Raw genomic sequence first — 24,754 nt, 5'->3', positions numbered from 1 at the left:
TGTTGAGCCGCTAGGGGGTGTTTTATAATGGCAAGAAGTATAACAGGTGAAGTATTACAGGTGTAAAACCGCCGCCCAGGAAACTTAAACCGTATTCTGGACGATTGCCGGTATATGGGACGTGTGACGTATGACATGACAATGGACACAGAGATCACATGAGGTGGAAGATGGTGGAAGACTACGGCGTTTGTCCAGGTGTTTGCATGGAAACTCTCTAGTCTCTAGCTGTCACCACGTCCATAGTTTCTTCCTTCTTCACCGTTGTTCCGTAGAATGCACCTGGTCACTTCCCAGCAAGCTTCTTTTCTTCATCGTAACAGGACGGAGCTACGGAGGGGGGCGACGGGGGGACGCATTTTTGGGAATATCAGGTCTGTTGGGGTGAGGTGAAGCAGGAGAAGGCAACAAGCATAATACTGGCCCGCGAGCTAGCACCGCTGTACAAGTTCTGGGTTTCGCGGTGGTACCATATCAATTCGGAAGTCTCTCACCCAAGGTGCAGCCTAATAATGTCAACGCTTTTTGTTCCTTACCGAAGAAAGGAACAGGCGTGCAAATGTGTATTGAAGGGGCACCATCATGGCTACATGCTTGTGAACAGGTGAGGGTCCTGCTGGTATTTCGGAATCCGTAAGCCTTCTGAATGCTCAAAAATTGATTATAGTGCGCCACTCTTCCCAGAAAGGAAGATTGAAAGACGCAAATGCCAGATGTATGTGTAAATTGACAACAGTTTTACAGGTACAGTACAAGGCCCTAGCGTTGAAATTTCCTAACGCAAAAGGTTTGGTTGCTAATACTGCACAGAATGGTTCACCAGCACCATTAAACGTGCATTTAGTCTCTTGATACTGCTTGATTGTGCCAAATGGCGAACCCAATGCTGCATGAACCTTTTCACAGCTTCGGATACGGATGCCTCATTTAGCTCTAATGCGATCGGAGCTATGTATGCGGTCCTACGATGCTCTTCGATACCAGGCCACTTGCGGCTCGAGACAATCCACTTCACGTGCTGGTAGACAGGTGACTTCTGGACAATCAAGCCTAGACAAAATGGAGGGTTTTTTTGCATTCGTCTAAGGCGTCAATCATCAAATAGATATCCTGTAACCCCGAGGCTTTCAAAATAACCATGAGGATTCTCGAAAGGGCATTCCATGAGTTCATTTCCTCAAACAACGCTTTTCCCGCTTGGTCGTACCCACTCCGTACGTAGGACAGAAGATGTGGCTGCCTCTCAACAAGGGAATATATTCATGTAACGATAACAAGATATGGGATTCTTCGGCGACGTGTAGAGTAAACCGAGGGCTCATCTCTCTTCCTCTTTCTCTTCTTTTCCTTCCTCAGATTCGATATCTTCGTTGAATGGACTCTCCTTTTTGATGATTTGCCAAGTGTAACATGCACAACCATTGCTTTGTTTTCTATATAATTAGTTGTTCGCCGTTCTTAAGGCTTGGCAATATCATTCAATTAGAAGGTGGGTTTCGAGTTTGAGTGTATCTTCTGAGGCAAGGTATGTAGGAATGGGGTATATGCATAAAAAAAAGACGTTAGGCGTAAGGAGCCTCCGGGAAATTCACCCAAGGAGTTCTAATTGGTCGGATAAATCTGCCGCAAATAGCGGTGCGCGTGGCGTCTGCCAAGGCCAAACTCTCATACATTGTACAGTTTCCACCTAGTCACTATAAGGACTAGCTGCTACGCATGATATTTGAAAGTTAGTTAAGAGTCAAAGCGCATAAATTCTAGAGGAGTTTCGAAATACCAATAAAATCTTAATAGACGAAGACCTAGCAAACAAGGGCACCTGGCCGGCACCAACCCCTCCTCCACAAGCTAACACAAACCCCAGGAATGGGACTTCTCCTTTCCTCATCCTTGGCAAGTAAGGAGGATGGGAGAAGTCCCATTTCCCTATATGGTATACCATTTTAAAGAACAATGATATCGGTGGGTGGTACGTTTGTTCCTCTACTTGACTGGTCAGGGCGTTGGAATGCAAGGTACTGAACATCACTGGCGCGAACGGATGAGTTGCCTTAAGAGTGCCGAAGAGAGGTGTCATATTCTTTTTAAAAATTATATTTAGCATTTCCCAGAACATTCGTGGAATAAGAATTGTTTGATGCAGGGGATAGCTTGAAGGAGAGATGGTGATTAAGAGTCTGAAATTTTTAATCGTATACAAAGGTCATCGAACGGACTTTTTTTTCAGATCTCCTAAGAGCCCTAATTGATCAAGCCTTGCAGTTAGGCAGCAGGGTACACGAGGCCGGGATGACTGGGTACACTAACTCCCATCTGGTGCCGTTCCTCGACCAGCCTCCCTCTAACGATTTCATTCTACGTGACCACCAATTAGCAGAGCTTTTCCAGCCAATTGATTCTTCCGACCGTGTTTCCTTGGTCGACCCTTTTAGCAACACTGAAGATCCAATAAGGAGATTCATTATTGGCTCTCGTAATCCGAGACCGAACCCCAAAGTTCCTATTCCTCGAATATCTACTCCGGTGAGCTGGACAAACGGGGCCCGAGTCAGTCAAGCATGCGAAGCTTGCCGTGGGCCAAAGATCAAGTGCAGCGGTCATCGACCAGCCTGTCATAGATGTGAGGAGATCGGTATCGTCTGCCAATACGGCGATCGAAAAAGAGAGAAGACTGATAAGTGCGTGATTGACTACTTTACGCAGCAGATAAACTACTAACGGGGATTATTAGGCAGCTCAACAATCTAAACGCACAGATTGGATTGTTAGAAAATCTGTTGCGTGATCTCTATCCTAGACTCGACACCCAATCTGCCGAATATGTTGACCGAACCCTGGGTAAAGTGAGCTTACCCCCCCTTCCCAGCCTACCACGGCAAGCTAAATTGGCTTATCTCATCTTCAAAACCATTCTTTCTATGTTATCTAACAATACCCAGATTTCAAGACATGATCGGGGCCCGCCGACTGTCCCTGGACTACCGGAAGCGTGTAAAGTAGCTGAAGATCCATTAGTCACCGTTGACTACACACAAGAAGATTTCAATCGCCTCGGAGAAATGCAGGCCTTAGGGTTTGTGGGTGAACACTCAGAAATGGCATGGTTGTACAGACTTAAGAACGCACTCGAACAAAGCCCTGCCAAGCCATCCACATCCCAGGAGGACTTCTGTCGATTATCCGTCACGTCTATGGATTTTTACCAAAATGACTGTGATATGGCGATACGAGATGAAGTGGGTTTGTTAGAACGGCCTTCGCAGGGCATGGCCGACCAGCTCATCAGCACGTATTTTCAAATCATTCATCCATCATTCCCGATCATTGGGAGAAGGACATTCGTGGCTCAATTCCGATCATATTATTCGGATCCAACCACAAGACCCGGGAAGCAATGGCTGGCAGTGTTGAACTTCATGTTTGCCATTGCGGCAATGCATTTATCGCCCGTGAAGAAGCTAACTGAGTGCAAGGAATGTCCACATTTAGTATACTTTTCACGGGCGTGGATACTTAGTATGGACAAGGCGTCTCTACGGGATCATCCTAGTTTGCAGCAGGTGCAAGTCGAGGGCTTAGCAGCCTTTTACCTACTTGCAAGCGGCCAAGTCAACAGGTGCTAATTTCTCAGTCGCACATCCACCTTTCATACGATATTGGTAACTAATGGCTTTTCTGCTTTAGGTCATGGAAGTGTTGCGGTATTGCGATGCGCTCCGCTCTGGCTATGGGGCTTAATCTCCGTAGTGAGAGTCAGAGTGTTGCCCCATTATCGAAAGAGATAAGGTATCGGGTGTGGTGGGCTTTGTATGTGTTGGATACCTCGCTTTCTGTGATGACTGGGCGTCCTCCGGGGATTAGTGGGATATTCTGCACAACGCCGCTTCCTATACCTTTTGAAGAGGGGCACCTCCAGAGCGACTATGTCTTGAAGTATATTATAGACAAAGGGGCTCGGAGCTGCCTTTTGGAAACGTTGCTTTCCACTGGGGGTGGAAATATGTCAAAGCATAGCCTGACCGAAAGTGTACCGCCAGGTTATCCAGCGTCGAACAAACAATCACCCAAAGAAAACACTGCACCGGTTATGGCGGAACTCCCACAACCAAACAACTCGTTGTGTTTCCTTTACGCTGTGAGTCTCACGATCTTAACGCGCGAGGCAATCGATAAGCTTTATGCACCAGGTGCTGCCCATAAACCATGGTTCGAGATAGAGATCGTGATTTCTTCATTGAATGACAAAGCGGACAGCTGGCTTGATTCGCTCCCAGCCCCTTACAATTTCAAAGCCATAAGCAAAGCTGGGCCCCTGAGGCGTCAATGTGCCAGCCTCGCTTTTCACTTCTATTCGACAAAGCTTTTCATCACGCAACCCTGTCTTCGCCGGCTCATTTACAGGTCACCAGTGTCGGACGTTCGTATGGATGCCTCCGATTCCATGACGGCCATTTGCATTCAGGCCGCATGCCAACTACTCGATTTACTACCAGATGAGCCAGACTTGACTTGGCTGTATGGCGTTTGTCCATGGTGGTGTGCTCTCCACTATTTCATGCAGTCTATTACCATAATATTGACTGGGTCTTTCATCCGTACCAGATTGGGCACAATTGACACAATCAGCATCATGCCAAAGTTGCGAAAGGCTACAGTTTGGTTGAAGGAGATGTCAAAGATAAATGTTTCTGCACGGAAAGCCTGGCTTGTTTGCTTGTATTTCGTCTCAAGTCATGGGTCGAAAATTGGTCTAGATATCGACGACAGTCTCTAGAAAGTACATTTCGCATGGGATATGTTGATTGATTGAAGGAAGAAACAGGGGAAACAGCGGCTGCTGAAATACCCCTAAAAGAAACGCCGATAAGCGGCTGTAGCTCCGTTGCTCGCAGGAAGCAACACCTGCGTTGCTACCCAACGGCTTAATTACATATGTGATACTAAATGAGTGTAGACCCATCAGTAACCAATCAGTTGCTAGCGGTAAGTTATCTCTCCATGTTTCGACACTTTCATCTTTGATCAAACGGTCTATCGTCCAACCACCTTCGTCCAACCACTTCATCTACAAAGATAGCACAAAGCTTACTATTTACTACTAAACTGAATAATTGATCTATAGATAGGCATGTAGCCACTAATGTCCAAATTTGTGCCAAGACACTCATACTGGAATCCTTATGTAGGTAGTATTTCAAACATACTCATTAGTTACAGTACTTGAACCATTGCCAGCCTGCATGAAGTCTACAGTACATCGCCGTATGGACGGAAGACTATGCGTGCGTTCCAAACGGTTAGTAAAAAGGGGTAGAGGTTCGAGCACGTTCGTCCGAATCGAGCTGACACAGCCTTACTTCTCCAAGACATATGGTATTTCCTGTGGGCGGATGTTGGCTTCCGCCAATAAACGGCGTTCAAGTATGCTCGCCAAAGTCGCCCTCGCGTGGCCCCACTTCCTCAAGCCACATGGAAGTTCCTGTGGGCGGATGAATGCATCCGCCAATAGAAACCTCCTGTGGCTCGAGGAGAAAGGAAGAGCCCTGAGAACCAGATACATATTTTGCCCTAGGTACGCCCCTTTCTAGAGCTCCCTTGCAGTAGTGACTGAGTTTGACAGGCGCAGGCCTATCTGGGCTCTGGCTCTGTTGGTGGTAACCGTGACCTGCCAGCGCACCCACCGCAGAGCGGTGTGGATGAGCCCCACCCAAATGGTCAATTTTGAATTATTTCAACCACTACCACTACCAAAACATGCCAGAAACACGTCGAAATTCAGAGGAACGCGTCCTTGCCGCTTGCGAAGAGGCTCGTGGCCAAAAAACGCCGAGTTGGGCTACGTTGTAGAGGAAATACGGCGTTGACCGGAAGCGCATCAAGCGGATATTCGAGGGTGGAAAAATGCGTCACCAACGTATGCCTCCACATCAACGTCTGGATGCGTTGTAGAGAGATGCGCTAATAGATTGGATACGGGCGCTTGATAATCGCTATATTTTGGTCACCGCTAAGGCTATTGAGCGCGCTGCCAATGGAATCTTGCGTCGGAACGCCATCGATATTAGCGTGAGCCGCGTGTAACTAGCCTCCGAGATACTGAGCTTAACTACCAGCTGATTGATATAATCAGGGCTAGAGATGCGATTATGGATGATCAGATCGCTAGAATAACAGGCTATAATAAGCGCAAAGGCCTATGTGATATAGGGCTAGTCGAAAAAGGGCAAGGTCTGTTACGCATGACATGACGATGGGCTTGGAGATCACCTGAGGGACGCCTGACTGAAGGGAACAACTGACCTGACTAACCCGATTGGGCCTGTTTGCGTGGGAGCTCTCTAAATAACAGCCTATTCTTCCCCGTAATTTCTTGCTTCTTCACTTTAGCTGTTCCGTTGAATACACCTGGTTCTTTCCAGCTGGCTCCTTCGTAACACCAGTATCACAAAGCGCATAAATCGAGAATGAATGTCCATTGCAAGCCATTTGGGAGTTAAAAGGAAACTGTTTCCTCTTCCTAACAACTTCTGTAGATTCAGCGCGAAAAGTGATAAAGTCATACCACCTGGGAAGGGGATGGTTCCAGGGCATAGGCATTTCCCGATTCAGGAGCGGTGGCAGCGGCAGGAGCTTCGTGAGCGGCAAGCTCCTTAGTGGTATCGATCGAAGCGACAGTCGTCGGTTTCTTCGGGCAGTCACACTAGGTATGTCCTTGTTCGTGACATCTAAAGCATCGGCCCTCCTTTAGGTGGGCAATTCGTTCTTCCGAAGACATCGGCTTGTAAATGGAATCGCCCTCACGTTTGATGAATGGAGATGAAGTGCGTCCAGTGGGAGCGGTGGCAGCAGTTGAACCTATGCCAGAGCCAGATCTAGAGCTAGTCGACGTGGCTTGGGAGCGGCGGGTTTCCTTCTGCTTGTAATGTAGGTTCAAGTTTAGGGCTATACGCTAGTAGGTAGCAACAAACTGCTTAAAGCTAACGTTTAGATCATCCAGCAGGATCATTGTCTGGGTCTGAAGTATCGGTGGCAGGTTGCCATGAAGATCCCGGAGCTGGTCTTGCTCGGGTTGCTGAGCTTCCTCGGCCAGGCGAGTGAAATCAGCGAGAAATTCGTTGAAGTCATCCTTAGGGTTTATGGTTAGGCAGGTATATTCATGGAGTGCCACGGCTACTCGGGTTGGGTTCGAGAACACACCCTCGAGGTGCTTGATCATGTTCTTAGCATCGCTGTATGTGTTAGATGTTCCTTTCTTTGATTCGGGGACCGATATGTAGCTGGGCCTTACCCTTAGTGCTGTAACGATCACATGATGTGGAAGGTTCCGGCGGCGTCGTAGTACCAAAAGAGGGCTCACCTCTCTTTCTCTTTCTCCCCTTCTCCTTCCTCAGATCCTATATCTTCATTGAATGGACTCTTCTTCTTGATGATTTGCCAAGTGTAACAAAGACCTCAGTTTCCTTCTTCTGAGCGTGTCGGTGAAAGCCGGTTGCGCCGATCATTGCAATATCAACTATTGGCAGGATCTTAGTATGCTGGCTAGTCTTGGGCTTAGTTAGGACTTCCTTGGTCGGTATGTTACCTTATAGCGCCCGATTTATCTTTAGGTTCTGTCGGAGGTCTCCGTCGTGCGTGTAGTGTTCTTTTAGGATAGGGCGTCGGCGGTGCTTTTTTTGTCTCTCCTCTGTATATCAGCTTAGTAATTAGGCTGAGGCTTTAGTCGCTAGAGAATGGATTGTATAACTAGCTTAGCTAATTTTGATGCAACCTTCTTAGCAAGAGTATTCGTTCGGCTATAAGAGAGGTCGTTTCTTGTAGTTAGGGAGTACGCTATACTGGGCAAACTAAAGGCGCCTAAGGATGATATTATGCTGGCCTAGATTAATCACTAGTATGAGTATACGTGGCTGCTATTAGCTACCGATATGAAGCGTGGGCTCTACCGCATAGATAATTGGCTGAGATATCCTTCCGTCGAACCTTTTGACTGGGCACTTCTGCGGTAATCGAATCCTGCGTAGTCTAAGCTGCTTGCCTAGTAGGATAGCTAGATCTATGTCGATGAATACAAAACCGTCTACTCTGGTGTCTACGAGCGATGAGATATTAACTAAAAGTATATTGAGAGCTAATTGGGCCTTAAACATAAGGTCATTTTAGTTAAATCCAGCGAGCGTAAGGACACCTCCTGCCCGCCTAGGAAGGAGACTTCCCCTAGGCTTGGCTTTTCCCGACTCCTCGTTATCTTGTTCCTCCTCTATTATAGTAAGATCATCACTGGGAGTGGCGGTGGTTGCAGTCTTAAGGTTCGAGGTCGAGGTCTTTCGGTTCGGGTAGTCGCGCAAGACGTGGCCTTATTGCTGGCAGACAGAGCAACGGCCTTATTTTATAAGCGCTGCTCGCTCGGCAGGAGTGGTGTCTAAGAAGGGGTTGCGTCGTGGAGTAGTCGCGGGGGACTACGTCTGCGTTGGAGGTGCTGATCCCTCGGTGGCCGGCGCGCGGCCTCTGGGTCGCGAGGCTATCTGCTGGGTGATCAGCCGCGAGGCGATCTGACACTTCTTGACGAGCTGGTCGAAGTCGACCTCATCGTCGCCAGCCGTAACCATAACCTACTTCTGGAGTAGGGTAGGAAGCTTTCGGTATAGGTCGCGCTTGCGGAGTTCCTCTGGCTGTTCGGATTCCTCCGCAAGGGAAGTGAATTCAGCTAGGAAATCAGTAAAGTCTTGCCGGTGATTCATTTTGAGTTCGAGATACTGGTCTCGGGCAACCTACTTGTCGTTTAGATCATGGAAAACACCCTCCAAGTGTTTAAAGACGTTGTCGACGCTTTTATAGGCGTACGTTGCCTCTAGGTGCATACAAGGACCGATGTGACGGAGCGCTTTACCTATACAACGGCTACGCGTGTAAGCCAGTTTGTGAGCCATAGTCGGGTAGTGATCATCATTCAATAGCAACTTGGTTCTGATCTTGTTCTTCCAGGTTTTGAACTTTACAGTTTTACCATCGTCTAGCATTAGAGCGTCAGGCATCTTAGAGGGCTTCCGAGCATCGGAGAGGGATAGTGAAGGTCGGGGAGTCTGAGTTCCAGTCATAGCAGCCGTACTAAGGTAGCGCAGCGCTGTCGGAACGCTTTCCTGTTCATTGACAGCCTGACCGTAGTCTATGACTACTTGGTCGAATCGCTTTCGTAGGTCATCACATTGGCCTTCTAGCTCGTCAGTGTTACCAATGCCAATCTCAATTTCGCTACATAGTTTGTCCTTAAGCTAAGCGATTCGCTTCTTGTACTACTAGGCTTTTGCTTCGAGCTGGTCGATCTCCTTTGCATGATCTCGTTGTGTCTTCATCTTCATCGCCTCCTAAAGCTACACTTTGGAGAGGAGAGTATCCAAGCTATGCGGGGTGCCCTTCAGGGCCCAGGTCCTAAGCTCCGTAGGGTTTTTCAGCTGGACAGTCGTCTTTTGATCTCGTCCCAGTATGCTCCAAGCGGGGGAACTAGTAACTACAGCAAAGAGTTAATAATTTCTAGCGCTCGACGAAAGCCAGATGATCTTAGCATAGGACGAACTCATCCTAACATTCCTAGGCAGGATTGAAGTGACTATAGCGTAGGGTTAATCATTTCTAGCGCTCGACGAAAGCCAGATGATCTTAGCATAGGACGAACTCATCCTAACATTCCTTGACAGGATTGAAGTGACTATAGCGTAGGGTTAATCATTTCTAGCGCTCGACGAAAGCCAGATGATCTTAGCATAGGACGAACTCATCCTAACATTCCTTGACAGGGTTAAAGTGACCATAGTAAAGGGTAGGCTATTTCTAGTTTCTCACAATTTTTGACCTGGCATTAGCGAAGGGAGGCTAAAATTTTCGAAGTTACTACATCTTAGACCCGAGGCCGTGCTACATCATATATCCTGGTAGCTATAACTTATAAGTAGGCTACTCTGATAAAGACATTCAAGTCTCAGGAAAAGCGTAGATTTATCGGCCATGGTAATAAGACTTGATGTAGGGATACCTTCCAATACTTAGGGTTAGTTATTGCTCCCCGAGTGGTCAAAGCACCCGCTCTTGTCCTATACCGATAGGACCTAGATATAAAAAGATACGAATAGCACTCGCTCGCTTTTAGGAATGTACACCTCCTAGCTATGTAGATTACCTCTTCTTTATATAATACTACTTTATAGTAAGGATATAACTAGGATCACATACTTCGATATGACCATCGCGTATTTGATAGGGGGAACTAATCTACCCCTTGTCTGTTAGAATTATATACGTAATAGTAGGCCGTAATAGGGAGCTAGATAATACTATATAAGCCTATCTACTAACCCTTAGATTCATTTTCAACATCGCGAATCTACTCTCCTCTCCTGCTATTCTAACTTACTATCTTCAATATTCACCTTCGAAATGCGTTTTATCGCCCCTACTATTATCTTCGGGCTATTTAGCACGGCAATTGCTGCCCCTCAACCAGTGGACCAGACCGGCCAATCCTCGGACGTTTTCTTTCCAGGCAGCTCGACCTCGTCATGCTACTGCTGCCCAACTGGGGCCACCGCCGGCGGTATTGACGCTAACTGTTCACCTGCTAAAGAGGGTGGTAGGTGCATTGTTGGTGATGCTATAATCTGCTGCGACGTGCGCGAACAGGTAAGTATAAATCTAGTAGTATACAATTTACGATATATTATGCTTACCACGATCCGTAGGAATGTGAATACCTTACGACTGCGTCGGCCGATGGGAATACGGGGCCTTTGGATCTCAACGGCCTCCTGAATAATATCGTTGACGGGCTTCTTTAAGCGGAAAGCTTTAGGCTAGCTATTATCCTATTCTTCGGACAGTACTAGCCTTCTCCGTCTTAGGATATCTTAGGTCGTTAGGCTTTTATACCTTGGAATAGGTTAGCTCTGAATCATGTGGCTTTTTGTGGTTTTGTTTGTGGATTGTCCCTTAATAGACAATCGTCCGCTCCTTTGTACCTAATTATTTTAGAAAGCATTAGCTAATAATATCTCACCAATTCTGCTTTCTGACTGCTTTAGCTGAAATATACGCCTTTTAGAGGTTACTAATAACTAGGCGCTATCCGAAGTTTACTTACTTCTAGAGGTTCTTTAGCCTTTAATAAACTTGTTCTCGCCATAGAGTAAATATATATTTCCATAGCAAAGTAAAATAGAACAACAAAAACTCACCTCTATCCCCTAAATTCCCAATATACTCTGAAAATAAGATTTATACCGCAAGCAAGAATAAAGGTAATAAATATTACTTAATATAAGACTATTTTTCAAAATTCATTAAGGAATAAGATATGTAAATAACGCTGGTAGTATGGTTAGGATTAATGGTAAATATATGTATTTTTTCGTTCTGAAACATAAATTAATAAGCTGTAGAAGAGGCAAATGACCACCTCCAAATAGACGATTGAGCGAGAGTTATACTAGTGCGAATATCCGCAAAATATCCCTATATCCTCACGAATATCTATGGATATCCTTCTTGAGGATATAGTATAGAAGTAATATCCATCCTCAATTTGCGGATATGGTATTGGAACCAATATCCAATAGAGAGGATATATTGTAGTCTATGTGTGGATAACTAGTACCAGGTGTTACGATGATGGAAAAGAGCCAACTGGAAAGGTGAACAGGTGCATTCAACCACACAACGAAAGTGAAGAGAGAAGAAACTATGGAGGTGGTGTCTACTGTTTTGTAGAGAGCTTCCATACAAATAGGCCCCATCTGGTTAGTCCGGTCAGCTGCTCCCCTCTACCACACGTCTGTCAGGTGATCTCCAGGTCCATCGTTCTGTCATGCGTCACACCAGGTGATTTTTACGAATACTTTACCAATAAGGCAGATTTTATTCGTACGGATATTATATAAGCGTCAAGGTTTGTTCGTATTCGTCAAGTGATTATTCGTGTGCACCCCTAGTTAGAAGATCCTCGTACATTTGCTGTCTTTCCTCCTACAGTTCTAGTATTTATTCTATGTCGCAGAATACTACAAGTTGGAAGTTACCATACACAGACCACCCAGAAGTCATTCCGTGTGACCTAGACTGAACTATACAGCATTCTGACCACTCCGATACATTCGATTATATTTCCTATTTTGTATTAGTCGAGTTCTCGCCCTTTAAATTGTCGGGCACATCCAGCCTTGGTTAATAAGAGAGATCTTTATCATTCCATTACATGATGGGAGCTGTACGCGCATAGTTCAGAAATATGATAATGGTCAATGTCGCCGATCAATCTACTCTCCTGGATTACCTCCTAGGTTCCAAACTACGTGCTTTAAATATGCGAGGGGACAACATAGTACCTGATTAGCCGGATAATATGACCGACCTCTTGTACACCGTGTGATATAAAATGGGACTCCCCTTGTAATTGGCGGTTCACAAATCCCACCAATCGCCTAACCATGCGGCTTTCCAACCCTAGCTAGTAAGGTTAAACAAGAAAACAGGAATATGCCACTGGTCCTAAATAGGCAGACACCACATTATAGTTAAATTGTTCCTAGGGAAAGCTAGTACAAGAGTCATGCCTTCATTTGCCCTTGTATTATTCTCCGACTGTCGAAAGAGCATGCAGGTCACCCAGACACCAAATAAGGTTCACCTGGACACCATGCTATACCCTTTTAGGAAGGAAGCTGGTTTGGTGTCCAGGTCAGCTTGCTGAGGAGAGTGGGGCCCCCGCTGTCCAGGTGAGTTTTTTCCGCTGTCCAGCCGACCTGCAGCCAGCTGTCGAAAATAATACTATATAATAAAGCAAAATAAACTCTAGGTCAAATAATAGCTCCGCATTGCGTCCATGACTAGTCAGTGATTCAATTACCGATAGGGTCCTTTAAGTTTAAGTATAAACCCCACTAGTTCGTTCATGGTTCATAACAACGAATAAGCCGGCAGGTACAACTGCACTAATTTAGCTATTACTAAGGATAGTGAACATATCTTGGTTAGATCCAAAGAACACTGCATCAGTAGCCCTTATGAACGCCGATTTAGTAAGTCATATTATTGCCGGGAATAGTGGCTTCACTAGTTGGCGATAAGCTACTAAGTGTGGTGCGGCAACATACGAGAACAATAAACCGTCACGGTTAGTAGCATCGGTGTCAACAATTATAGTAATAGCCTCTGCTGGTTTAGTAAAATTACGGTTACCGAATTGTCAGAGATGACTATAAAAGCTGTTACGGGAGCTGTGCCCTAAAAAGGATTAAGCGTATTAATCAAACCTGCCCTAGCGATGGACTGTAATGTCCCACCCATTGATCTAGACGTTGGAGTGATAAGACTTGGTGGCGGCTAGCAGCTAAAGCCAAGCGACCCATTTTTGCTACTTGAGTAGTAATATTGATTGGAACTGCGCTAGAAGCGTGTGTACGTATGACCGTATCTACTTTAGTATCATCAACAATTGTGAAGCTAGTTGTAGGAGTGGTTCCAAATCTAATACCAGTGGTACCTGTGAGATAAATGCTAGAGATAATAACAGTGTTACCGCCGGCTATGACGTCTATAGTAAGAGACAGATGATTACAAAATCTCGGTATTAAAGTTCATTAGAACCTGTACATACAGTCACTTGCTGAACATAGTCATGGGTCCAGGTCACATCAGCGTGAAGAAATAAGGAAGTCAGACCAGGGATGCGGCAACATTCTAATGCATATCCACACGAACCATAGTCATGGGGCCAGGCTACTCCTGCCTCAGCGTAAACTAACGGGGAAGTCAGACCAGGGATGCGGCAACATTCCAATGTTTACTAGCTCAAGCCATTCTCATCCAAATAGACAAACTGGCTCATATCATGCGGCTATTGAAATGTAGGCCTGATTGTGGCTATTAACATTCTTATGCGTTTATTATTTATTTTCATGTGTATTTAAGAGAATGAATTCCCAGGTCCATGTCTACTGAACCTCAAAAGTGAGTTTGCTTCCACTTACACAACTACATTTTTCTCTCAAGTTTTAACTACCCTGATCAATAATGTCGGGGAGACCTCCTGTCGTCAGCAGTGTGAACCCCACTAGTGGCCCTGCTGCTGGAGGAAACGCGGTAACCATTGTCGGCTCTGGTTTCACGGGTGCTACGGCTGTGACATTTGGCTCCACTGCTGCCGCATTCACTGTGAACTCTAACACTCAGATAACGGCTGTTACTCCCCCCGGCCCCTCTGGTGGCGGCCCCGTTGCTGTCATTATCGCTAGTCCTGGTGGTACTAGCGGGGCTGGCGTTAACTACACCTATGTAGCTACGCCCGTCGTCAGCAGCGTGAGTCCCACTAGTGGCCCTGCTGCTGGAGGAAACACGGTATCAATTCTCGGCTCTGGCTTCACCGGTGCTACGGCTGTGACATTTGGCTCCACTCCTGCGACCTTCACTGTGAACTCCAACACTCAGATAACTGCCGTTGCTCCGGCTGGGCCTTCCGGCGGTGGCCCTGTTCCTGTCGTTGTCACTGGCCCTGGTGGTACTAGCGGGGCTGGCGTTAACTACACCTATGTAGCTACGCCCGCCGTCAGCAGCGTCAGTCCCACTAGTGGCCCTGCTGCTGGAGGAAACACGGTATCCATTATCGGCTCTGGCTTCACCGGTGCTACGGCTGTGAAGTTTGGGTCTACTGCTGCGACCTTCACTGTGAACTCCAACACTCAGATAACTGCTGTTGCTCCGGCTGGGCCTTCCGGCGGCGGCCCTGTTCCTGTCGTTGTTACTAGTCCTGGTGGTACTAGCGCGACTGGCGTTAACTACACCTACATACCTACGCCTGTCGTTACCAGCGTGAGTCCCACTGCTGGCCCTGCTGCTGGAGGAAACACGGTATCCATTATCGGCTCTGGCTTCACCGGTGCTACGGCTGTGACATTTGGCTCCACTCCTGCGACCTTTACTGTGAACTCCAACACTCAGATATCTGCTGTCGCTCCGGCTGGGCCTTCCGGCGGCGGCCCTGTTCCTGTTATTGTTACTGGTCCTGGTGGTACTAGCGCGTCTGGCGTTAACTACACCTATGTAGCTACGCCCGCCGTCAGCAGCGTGAGTCCCACTAGTGGCCCTGCTGCTGGAGGAACCACGGTATCCATTCTCGGCTCTGGCTTCACCGGTGCTACGGCTGTGACATTTGGCTCCACTCCTGCGACCTTCACTGTGAACTCCAACACTCAGATAACTGCCGTTGCCCCGGCTGGGCCTTCCGGTGGTGGCCCTGTGCCTATCGTTGTCACTGGCCCTGGTGGTACTAGCGCGTCTGGCGTTAACTACACCTATATACCTGCGCCTGTCGTCAGCGCCGTGAGTCCCACTAGTGGCCCTGCTGCTGGAGGAACCGTGGTAATCATTGTCGGCTCTGGTTTCACCGGTGCTACGGCTGTGACATTTGGCTCCACTCCTGCGACATTTACTGTGAACTCCAACACTCAGATAACTGCTACTGCTCCTGCTGGGCCTTCCGGCGGCGGCCCTGTTCCTGTCGTTGTTACTAGTCCTGGTGGTACTAGCGCGTCTGGCGTTAACTACACCTATATACCTGCGCCTGTCGTCAGCAGCGTGAGTCCCACTAGTGGCCCTGTTGCTGGAGGAACCACGGTAACCATTGTCGGTTCTGGTTTCACCGGTGCTACGGCTGTGACATTTGGCTCCACTCCTGCGACATTTACTGTGAACTCTAACACTCAGATAACTGCTACTGCTCCTGCTGGGCCTTCCGGCGGCGGCCCTGTTCCTGTCGTTGTCACTGGCCCTGGTGGTACTAGCGCGTCTGGCGTTAACTACACCTATATACCTGCGCCTGTCGTTACCAGCGTGAGTCCCACTGCTGGCCCTGCTGCTGGAGGAAACACGGTATCCATTATCGGCTCTGGCTTTACTGGTGCTACGGCTGTGACATTTGGCTCTACTCCTGCGACCTTCAGTGTGATCTCCAACACTCAGATAACTGCTGTCGCTCCGGCTGGGCCTTCCGGCGGCGGCCCTGTTCCTGTTATTGTAACTGGTCCTGGTGGTACTAGCGCGTCTGGCGTTAACTACATCTATATACCTGCACCTGTCGTCAGCAGCGTGAGTCCCATTAGTGGCCCTGTTGCTGGAGGAACCGTGGTAACCATTCTCGGCTCTGGTTTCACCGGTGCTACGGCTGTGACATTTGGCTCTACTGCTGCCGCCTTTACTGTGGACTCCAACACTCAGATAACTGCTACTGCTCCGGCTGGGCCTTCCGGTGGCGGCCCTGTACCTGTCTTTGTTACTATTCCTGGTGGTACTAGTGCCCCTGGCGTTAACTTCACCTATATACCTGCGCCTGTCGTCAGCAGCGTGAGTCCCACTAGTGGCCCTTTCATTGGAGGAACCACGGTAACCATTCTCGGCTCTGGTTTCACCGGTGCTACGGCTGTGAACTTCGGCTTAACTCCTGCCACTTTCACTGTGAACTCTAACAATCAGATAACTGCGGTTTCTCCCGGCGGCACTGCCGGGTTCACCTACTCTGTCCTTGTCACCGGTCCTGGTGGCAGTAGTGGCCCCGTCTTGGCTGCGAACTTCGACTATGTGTGAGGACTATAGTCCCCGGTGGCCAGTATTGTATTCTGAATGGGCCAATCAGAAGGCTTGGAAGCAGGTGCTATTGGTGACGTATGACATGACGATGGACACGGAGATCACCTGATGGGCATGTAGGGGATGAGAGCAGCTGACCGGACTAACCTGACGGGGCCCATTTGTGTGCAAGCGCTCTCTACATCATAGCTGTCAGCACCTCCATAGTTTCTTCCTTCTTCACCTTCGTTCTTTCGTTGAATGCACCTGATTACTTTCAGCCGGCTCTTTCCTTGATCGTAAAACTATTTGAGTGAAACGGAGGTAGGAGATACACCAAACGTACGAGGATCTTCCAACTACTGGTGCACACGAATAATCACTTGACCAATACGAATAAACCTTGTGTCACTCAAAAGTTATACAATATTCGTACGCATAAAATCTGCCTTATTCTTAAAGTATTCCTAAAAATCATGTAGTCCTAGTTGTCCATACATGGACTGCGACATATTCTCTCCATTGGATATTTGGTCCAATACCATATCCGCAAATTAAGGATATCCATGGATATCCGCGAGGACATGAGGATATTCTGCGGATATCCGCACTAGTATAACTCTCGCTTAATTATCTATTTGGAGGTGGTCGTTTGTGTGAAGGGCTGTAGCCGATTTGATTCAATCTAACTAGGCCACGAACTGTTTACAACAATCTTAGGGAAAAGGGAAACAAAAGGGGCTAGGCCTGTGGCACAACCTCCGCAATAAAGCGTGATCAAAAGATTATTGTTAAGGTGGGCTTATTAGGGAGCTAATACGAGGGCAGCACTAATATTACTTCCTTCTAGAGCCTCGTCAGAGACCGCGAACAATGCCTAGTCAGAATGCGGTGTGCCCCAACAGTTGAGTCAGCATACATCATCCCAAATAGATTCAGTAGAACGTCCGTGCGACCTCCCAGGAGTGAATTCTGGGATTAGTTGCGGAACTACTGGGGCCGTACCCAAACGGAGAAGGGGGAGGCCGAGCTGCTACTGGGCTATACCATCAACACCGAGTTCACTGCGAACATGATGACCCCTAGCAAGCAGGCCTATGTATATTGGGGATGTGCAATGTGTGCCTTTCGTCCGGTTTCGGTGAACAAGGCTCAAACTGTGATGTATATTGCCTTGCATTGGTTACCAATGTTGCCACCCAGTGTCAAGCGAAGTGACCATGTTTCGCCTACCGAGAAGTTAGAACCCATTTGGTGGGCGCACACAAGAGTTCACAACTCTCCCTACTGCCAGGATTGGTATCTATAACTGGGAGCGAAAAGTGGAAATGCAATCAGGCGATATCATCACTGTTACCACGGATGACCCACTAAATCGACCTCTCCCTTTATGGGACCTGCTTCTCCTCATGTGGCACCTAACAAGGATCGCAGCGATGCAGGGAGCTAGGGAGGATTCAGATGATGATCTTCCATCAGATAACGATATGGATCCAATTCCCTCAGGGACTAAAACGACTATAACGGGCAGGAGACAAGTTTTTCCCGGTCGGTCGCCAGCAGCTCCGCGGATAGGTACTCCACCCCGACTACCGATTCGCCCTGTGAGTGAGGAGAAGGGAGTCTCGAAGGTTGCTCTAGAATCGCTATCACCCGAACGAGAGAGAGCGAGATCTTTGCAACCGGTAAAGCGGAGTTTGTCAGTCAGGTTCTATCCTGGATCTGGACCCTTTCGGCTGCAAGCGAGGTCGGCCAACCCGGAAGGACGAAGCCCTTATATCGAATTGGGTGAACTTGCTTTTCCTTTTGGTACTACTTGTTACGATGATGGAAAAGAGCCAACTTGGAGGTAACCAGGTGCATTAAACGAGACAACAAAGGTGAAGAAGGAAGAACTATGGAGGCTCTGTCAACTATCTTGTAGAGGGCTTATGCAAACAGGCCCCACCGGGTTAGTTTAGTCAGGTGCTCCCATCACTCCATGTCCATTAGGTGATCTCTGTCTATCGTTCTGTCATGCGTCACACTACTCCTATGATCCTAATCATTAATTCAACACCCTTATGTAGCCTCGTCGGGAGTCATCATGAATACTACTCTATAGGCCACGCTCATGCTCGTATTCCTCCACCAATCCCTACTCCTACCCCTACGAGCGAAGTTGTAGATTATATATAGATTAACGAGGATGAATGCAAAATGGCGCGAAGATAGTCTAGACGATAGTTAGAAGAACCTATAATTCTCGATATCCGTTCATCGGGGTAAATGCAGCCACTACAACAGAGGATAAAGCAAAGGAACAGAACGCAGTGTAATTCCAGAGAAGGACCGTTAGTGCCACTACTAGGGCTACAGATATTCCCGTTCCCACTTCTGCTTCCACATCACCTCGCATTCCTCCAAGTCACGGGCATTGGCGGCAATCCTCTGAAGCACCCGTGCTTCCCAGGTGTCAAGTTCGATCCTGGACCGGTCAACCTCCCCTTTCTCGACAGCAAGACGTGCCCGTTCCTATACAAGGTCGCGATACTTAGCATCGGCGGCCAATGCAATTTCTATGCTAGCTATGCCGGGCGGGGGACGCACCACCTTGGGTCGTAGGGCCGGGCTTGAGGCAGGCATCTGCTGTTCCAAGTTGGAGCCGACGACCCTTTCAACCGTCTCCGCCCCTACCTAGTTCAGACCATCCCGCTTTTTAATAGCACCCTTAAGGAAACCGGCAAGGTAACGGGGACTCCCACGACTGGCCTTCTTCACGAAGTCGTTATTCTAAATGGGAGGAAAACAACTCTTTGACAAAGCGCGAACTACCGAACTAGTGTGCTGCGCCTGTCGCAGTGCCTATCATTTTGCTCATCAGACCAAGACAAATCCATTGATCCCATTTTTAGCCAATTTCCGCTCCGTGGTCGACCATGGTAGGCGGAAAGGCCAAAAAGGGGTCGAAAAACTAATGGCCGCAGCCGCCCGACGGTGAAGGCCTTGAGCTACGCGCCCACGCAGGAGCTCTTTTGAAGACAACTATGCAGTTGAAAACGCTCTGCAGCGACGGCGGACTGCTATCACCGGAGCGCTTCGCCGCGTATCTCGACGTCGTGATCTCCCTGACCTCGAAGATGCGCGACGACGACGTGCTGGCAGAGCTTCAGCGCATACGCGCGCTACTCAACGATTTTAATCGGAAATACACCGCCATGATCATTAAGCTGCAGCATGCAGTGACTACCCAAGCCACGCTGCTCTCGACGGCCAGGCCTGGCGTTGCCAGCGGCTCTCTGCCCCCTGGCCACGCGACCGGTTATCGTGATGCTGTTATGGCCCACGTGACTAATAGCCAGTCCTCGCTTGTGTCTGGATAGCTAGCGAGATGGACTATCCCTAGCAACGACCTAAGCAATGACAGCAGCTGCCCGGCCGCGGCGCCGCTACTCCGCGAGGACCTCCAAATCGTCGTTCGTTCGACCGATCCGCAGATTGTTAATCCCCTACGACACCAGGGGGCCGCTAAGGTTGTCAGCCACGCCAACCGGTCTATCCAGGAGACCGGCGTGGCCGACCACTCCCTAGTGTCATCGGGTAGAGCGCTCCTGAGCGGGGATATCCTGATTCGGGTGGACCGGCTGGAGCACGTCAGGACTCTGCATGAAAACGAACAATGGTGTGAGGTTTTCGGCGCCGACGCGCGTATCCGGCAGGCCACCCACGCGGTAACCATGAATGGCGTGCGTTGCGCAAGCTTCGACCTATACAAGGATACTAGGGCGAAGGCTACGATCCGCGCGGCCAATGTGGGACGTCTCCTAGCGGACGCAGAGGTCGTGAGGGTCGGCTGACGATAGAAAATGGAGGAAACGAAGCCACAGTATGCTATACTGCTGGTCGAATTCAACAGCGCTGAGGCGGCGAATTGCGCAATTCGCCAGGGGCTCTCCCTACATAGTAAGCCCCACGACTGCCGGTATTTTCGATGGCAGCCATCGCCTGTAGTAGTGTTTCCGCTGCTAGGATTATAGCCACATCGCCCACAACTGCAAGCGCGAGGCCCACTGCGCATATTGTGCGCAAGGCCATAATACATAGGACTGCACGCGTGCCCGCGACCGTCGCCGGGTAAAGTATGCTGTGTGTATCAAACACAACAGACCCAAGCCGAATCACTTCGCTTTCGACCGGGAGTGCCTAGTGAGAGGTGAAGCTATTGCGACAGTTTCCAACCACCGCAGCCAGGAGCCTAAGCTCCACCAAGAGCCCCTTTGGTCCAGTGTCGTACCATCCAACAAGATCTCAACCCCATCGATGCCCACCGCAGAAACGCACCCCACACCTGCCGAATCCGCCAGAGCAAGACGCGCCACCGGAGCGGCGAAGCAGGCCGCAGAGGCCTTAGAGACACAGAAGACGGCAGAGACACTGGAGATTAATAGGGCCCTAGCCAAGATAGGAGCTGTCGTGGTCTCCCACAGGAGCAAAGACCAAGACGAGCGACGTTACAAGCGGAAGGCCGTCGAGGACTCCGCCAGCGAAGAGGAAATAGATACTAATCTTCAGCTCCGGCAGACCGAGGCCGCTCAGCCTGCTCCTAACAGAATCAGGGACATCCTGCTACTCCCAGCTCCGCCAATGCCCGCGGTCCCACTCAGCAGCCCAGCGCTGCTTGATCCGCCGCCGCATACGGCCCTTAGCGAGGCTGGCCAGTAAGGGGCGCGGGTGGTCGGACGGAGGTTGATCCGTGCCGCCCCCCACACCTCCCGTCGCGGCTAACTTTGCTTCAACGTCTGCCTTCTCATTGCCAGGCACGCCCACGTGTGCGGGGATCCATCGGATCTCGACGGGAATCTTGTCGGACGTGGGCGTGTGCGATCGAAGGGCCCTAACGTAATTATAGATGCTGCTGAGCATGTATTGGCCCGATGATCGCTTGAGATATTGCACTGCCTGGATAGCAGCCTGACAGTCAGAGAAGATGACCATCAATCAATCAATATTCTTATTCCCGATCTAGCTTCCTATGCTTCCAGGTGCTATGCGGGGATTTGTGTTTCTGGTGTCCAGCCCAGTGCGCATGCAAAGCTACCCGCAGCGAGGTCAGATGGCTCATTGCCGATTACACCAAAGAAGGTAATGCAAACGCGACAGACAAAAACATAAACAGGACAAACGAAAGTGGCAGAAAAGAGAGCCAGGGAGTCACCGCCCCCGCGGTCCCCACGTCCCCGCGGCTGTCCTCAGGCAGCGTTGGTAAGGAGATCTCCAACGCTGCGATCAAAAAGCCTCATCAGCAGCACCGCGCTATATGCACCCATGGACTCAACAGGTCAGACCCCAGCGGTCTGACCTTCCAGCGTCTGACACCCCTTCGGCCTGTATCACCAAGCCAGCACCCTCTGGCCTGCATCACCGGGCTGACTTCCCTCCTCCTTTCCTCCGTCCGTCGGCATGCACTCGAATCACCGAGTCCTGAATCACCTGATTGCCGTTCCGCTGCGCTGCACCACTTCTTGCTTCCGACTGGCAGGCCTGAATCACCAGGTTCTCGGACCTGGCCCGGTCGGTGGCAGAAAATTCTGTCTCCACCGGTGCACAAATGGCATTTCCGGCGCACTCACAACCGCCATCGTCGATAATGATATCAAACCGGTATCAAACAATAGCGCTTGGAGATCGTTGGAATTTGAACTAGGTCTTGAGATCCTAGGACCTCTGGTTGTCGAGATATCGCAAGAAATCGATTTCGCTAAGAGATAGTTCGTCTTTTAGTACTAGAGAATCGAAAGCGCAAATTGAACGACAGCCTGAAGGTTGCCCGCAAACGGTTGAGAGAACATGGGTCATTCGACGCAAGTTTCTGGACGCAGTCGGCACGCGTTGAAGAAATTGAAAATGCCAAATCGGATGTACAACGGAGGATCTCTTTACAGAACCTTGGAGGGAACGAGACCAAGTGGCAAAAGACAGACGAGGCCAAAGCCGTCTTTGAATGAATCAAAGCTCAAGAGCAAGCGAAGAAGATCTGCGACCTACGGATCAGAGACCTTGATCCCAAAAAATCTCGGACAGGCCTCCGGGCGGCGTTTAGGGAACTCTTCACCACTAGCAAAGCAGGACTAAATATTTTAACTCCTGGAGCCGGCCGCCGGGATTTTTGACTACAGTCAGCTTTCCGATCAGACATGATCGAGAAATACAATGCCAAACACGACTCAGAAGACTTTCTATCGTGCCCGGTTCTTAGAGCTTGGTGTTTGAGCGACCATATTGTCGCGGCTCATCTTTCCGCCTGTATGCACGGCCAAGCTACTATGGATGCAATTTTTGGATCCCGAAGACCGCCGGAGCTCTTTTCCCGTCGCAATGGTATCTTGATCTCGTCATTCATTGAACGATATCTCGATTGCGGAAAGCTGGTTATTGTGCCAGATCTGCCGGAGCAGCCAAGATGGCCCATTTACTTGCTTGGGAGAATAGCGACGTTCGTGTGACGCATGACATGAATGACGATGGACTTGGAGATCACCTGACGGACGTGTGGTGGAGGGGAGAGGGGAGCAGCTGATCAGACTAACCAGATGGGGCCTGTTTGTATGGAAGCTCTCTACAAAACAGTACCTCCATAATTTCTTCCTTCCTCACTTTCGTTGTCTCGTTGAATGTACCTGCTTCCTTTCCAGTTGGCTCTTTTCCATCATTGTAACACGTGGCAACTCTTGGCAGCTCTTTGAAATTGTCTGTGATGCTTGACAGTGAACTGTGCCATCACCGTCCATATAAATGAGCACAAAATGGATACAAGGGAGCCCGCAATATTATTCGGGGCCTGACACGCCTGGTTGCGCCTGTCAGTTGGTCAACCTAGTAAACCCTGGTGACTGACAAAGTAGCTATCCTACCATGAAGCTCAGGTCCATGTGTGGGGCTTGGAGATGAAATTTTGGTTCAAAGTTATCTTAATTGAATATTTAGCTAATAGGACCTTGGTGTATAGCCTCGGCAAAGGTGCACTCACGATAGGAAGCCATTTATAAGGGAGACACGATGGCCACGCTCTAATGCATAGGAAAATGTAAAAATAAAAAGAAAGCAAGAGAAAGGGCTATGCACTTTGAAATCATACATAACTGACATATGTGTCAGCAGTAGCTGAATGAGAAAGAGTCGTGTTCAAATCTTCGGGTTGGACAGGGCGAGTTACAGATCAGCTATGCCATAAAAGTTACTGGGTTGTGGCGGCAGACCTAGGCTACTTTGGATATGCGCACTATCGGGAGGAATTTCCCCATCAAGGGCCCGACAAAACTAAAATAGTAGCACAGATACCGGCACGCAAACGCCCACACGGGATCTTCTATTCAGATAGGTTGCTGCGATGTCGGTAGCATTTAAATGGCTGGCGTAATCTCCCGTATGTCGATCATGCATGGATGGGTAGGAGTTAAATATGCAAGTCTAACAAAGTACGTGATATGAGGAATCGTTCAAGCCCAGTAGGCAGTCCTACGTTAGACAGCGGACCTTGCATCGCCTTCGTGGGCGTTGGATAAACGGCCCGACCGCTAGCACGAGGAGAAAATTGTTCAGCCGATGTATCTTACGTTTAAACGAGGTTTTCTCCCACATCACTTCATCTGCCTTTGAAGAGCGCAGCTAGCGATCGGTAGTCTTCTAGCTAGAATCAATTGAAACCCCCATGGGATAGAGATGAACATTTACTCTTGACATACATAAATACGTTTCTGTTTGACCCTCTTTGCCCCCCTTACCTCATCGTGTTCTTTAATGTGTCAAGCTTGCCGAGACATTAGCGTTATTCTTCCCAACATCATTCGTCGGCCGTGGACAGAGACCATCTATCGGGTAGCAGTTGAAACTCATCACACTCCGGGAAGCCAGAAAATGCCCCGGTCTTACAAAAAGAGGTTGGGCTTGCAGGTCGGTGCTCGGGTGCAGGCACCTAACACTCGTGCACGGATAGCACGGACAGCACGGACCCTGTCAAAGTTCGACATTTCCTAGATTTAGTTCGGTGCTGCATTCATTTCAATTATGGGACGAACCATAGTTTACGCAACGAGATGATATGGCGAGTCTAGCGGGTGATCCAGTTCGCACCTTGAATGAGATGATCACCGATGCTTTGATAGAGCCGGGAAGT

At 48.9% G+C, this 24,754-nt stretch overlaps 5 protein-coding genes across 5 annotated transcripts; 4 read left to right on the top strand and 1 right to left on the bottom strand.

The window, feature by feature from the left end:
• Nucleotides 1–2,289: 2,289 nt before the first annotated feature.
• On the top strand, nucleotides 2,290–4,708 carry N7482_010760 (uncharacterized protein; the record flags this gene model as incomplete). The annotated part of the gene is made up of 3 exons (XM_056692884.1): nucleotides 2,290–2,678; nucleotides 2,732–3,616; nucleotides 3,685–4,708. Coding segments are annotated over 3 exons (2,298 nt in total), but the record flags the coding sequence as incomplete, so codon positions are not given.
• Nucleotides 4,709–8,609: 3,901 nt separating this feature from the next.
• N7482_010759 (uncharacterized protein) lies at nucleotides 8,610–9,356 on the bottom strand (the record flags this gene model as incomplete). Its single annotated transcript, XM_056692883.1, has 3 exons — nucleotides 8,610–8,768; nucleotides 8,817–9,249; nucleotides 9,295–9,356. 3 exons carry the CDS (start codon nucleotides 9,354–9,356, stop codon nucleotides 8,610–8,612), a joined length of 654 nt encoding a protein of 217 aa, XP_056538840.1.
• Nucleotides 9,357–10,428: 1,072 nt separating this feature from the next.
• N7482_010758 (uncharacterized protein) lies at nucleotides 10,429–10,826 on the top strand (the record flags this gene model as incomplete). The annotated part of the gene is made up of 2 exons (XM_056692882.1): nucleotides 10,429–10,671; nucleotides 10,731–10,826. The coding sequence occupies 2 exons, from the start codon at nucleotides 10,429–10,431 to the stop codon at nucleotides 10,824–10,826; spliced, it is 339 nt and encodes a 112-aa protein (XP_056538839.1).
• Nucleotides 10,827–14,055: 3,229 nt separating this feature from the next.
• N7482_010757 (beta strand repeat-containing protein) lies at nucleotides 14,056–16,620 on the top strand (the record flags this gene model as incomplete). Its single annotated transcript, XM_056692881.1, has 1 exon — nucleotides 14,056–16,620. The coding sequence occupies one exon, from the start codon at nucleotides 14,056–14,058 to the stop codon at nucleotides 16,618–16,620; it is 2,565 nt and encodes an 854-aa protein (XP_056538838.1).
• An 855-nt stretch (nucleotides 16,621–17,475) lies between these two features.
• N7482_010756 (uncharacterized protein) lies at nucleotides 17,476–18,291 on the top strand (the record flags this gene model as incomplete). The annotated part of the gene is made up of 4 exons (XM_056692880.1): nucleotides 17,476–17,493; nucleotides 17,585–17,856; nucleotides 17,897–18,206; nucleotides 18,244–18,291. 4 exons carry the CDS (start codon nucleotides 17,476–17,478, stop codon nucleotides 18,289–18,291), a joined length of 648 nt encoding a protein of 215 aa, XP_056538837.1.
• Between the last annotated feature and the right edge of the window lie 6,463 nt (nucleotides 18,292–24,754).

Source organism: Penicillium canariense (assembly GCF_028826845.1).
Source record: "Penicillium canariense strain IBT 26290 chromosome Unknown utg000008l_segment0_segment0, whole genome shotgun sequence".
NCBI classification, from domain to species: domain Eukaryota; kingdom Fungi; phylum Ascomycota; class Eurotiomycetes; order Eurotiales; family Aspergillaceae; genus Penicillium; species Penicillium canariense.
Note: the sequence above shows the minus strand (reverse complement) of the source record. Positions and strands in the feature narration are given on the sequence as shown.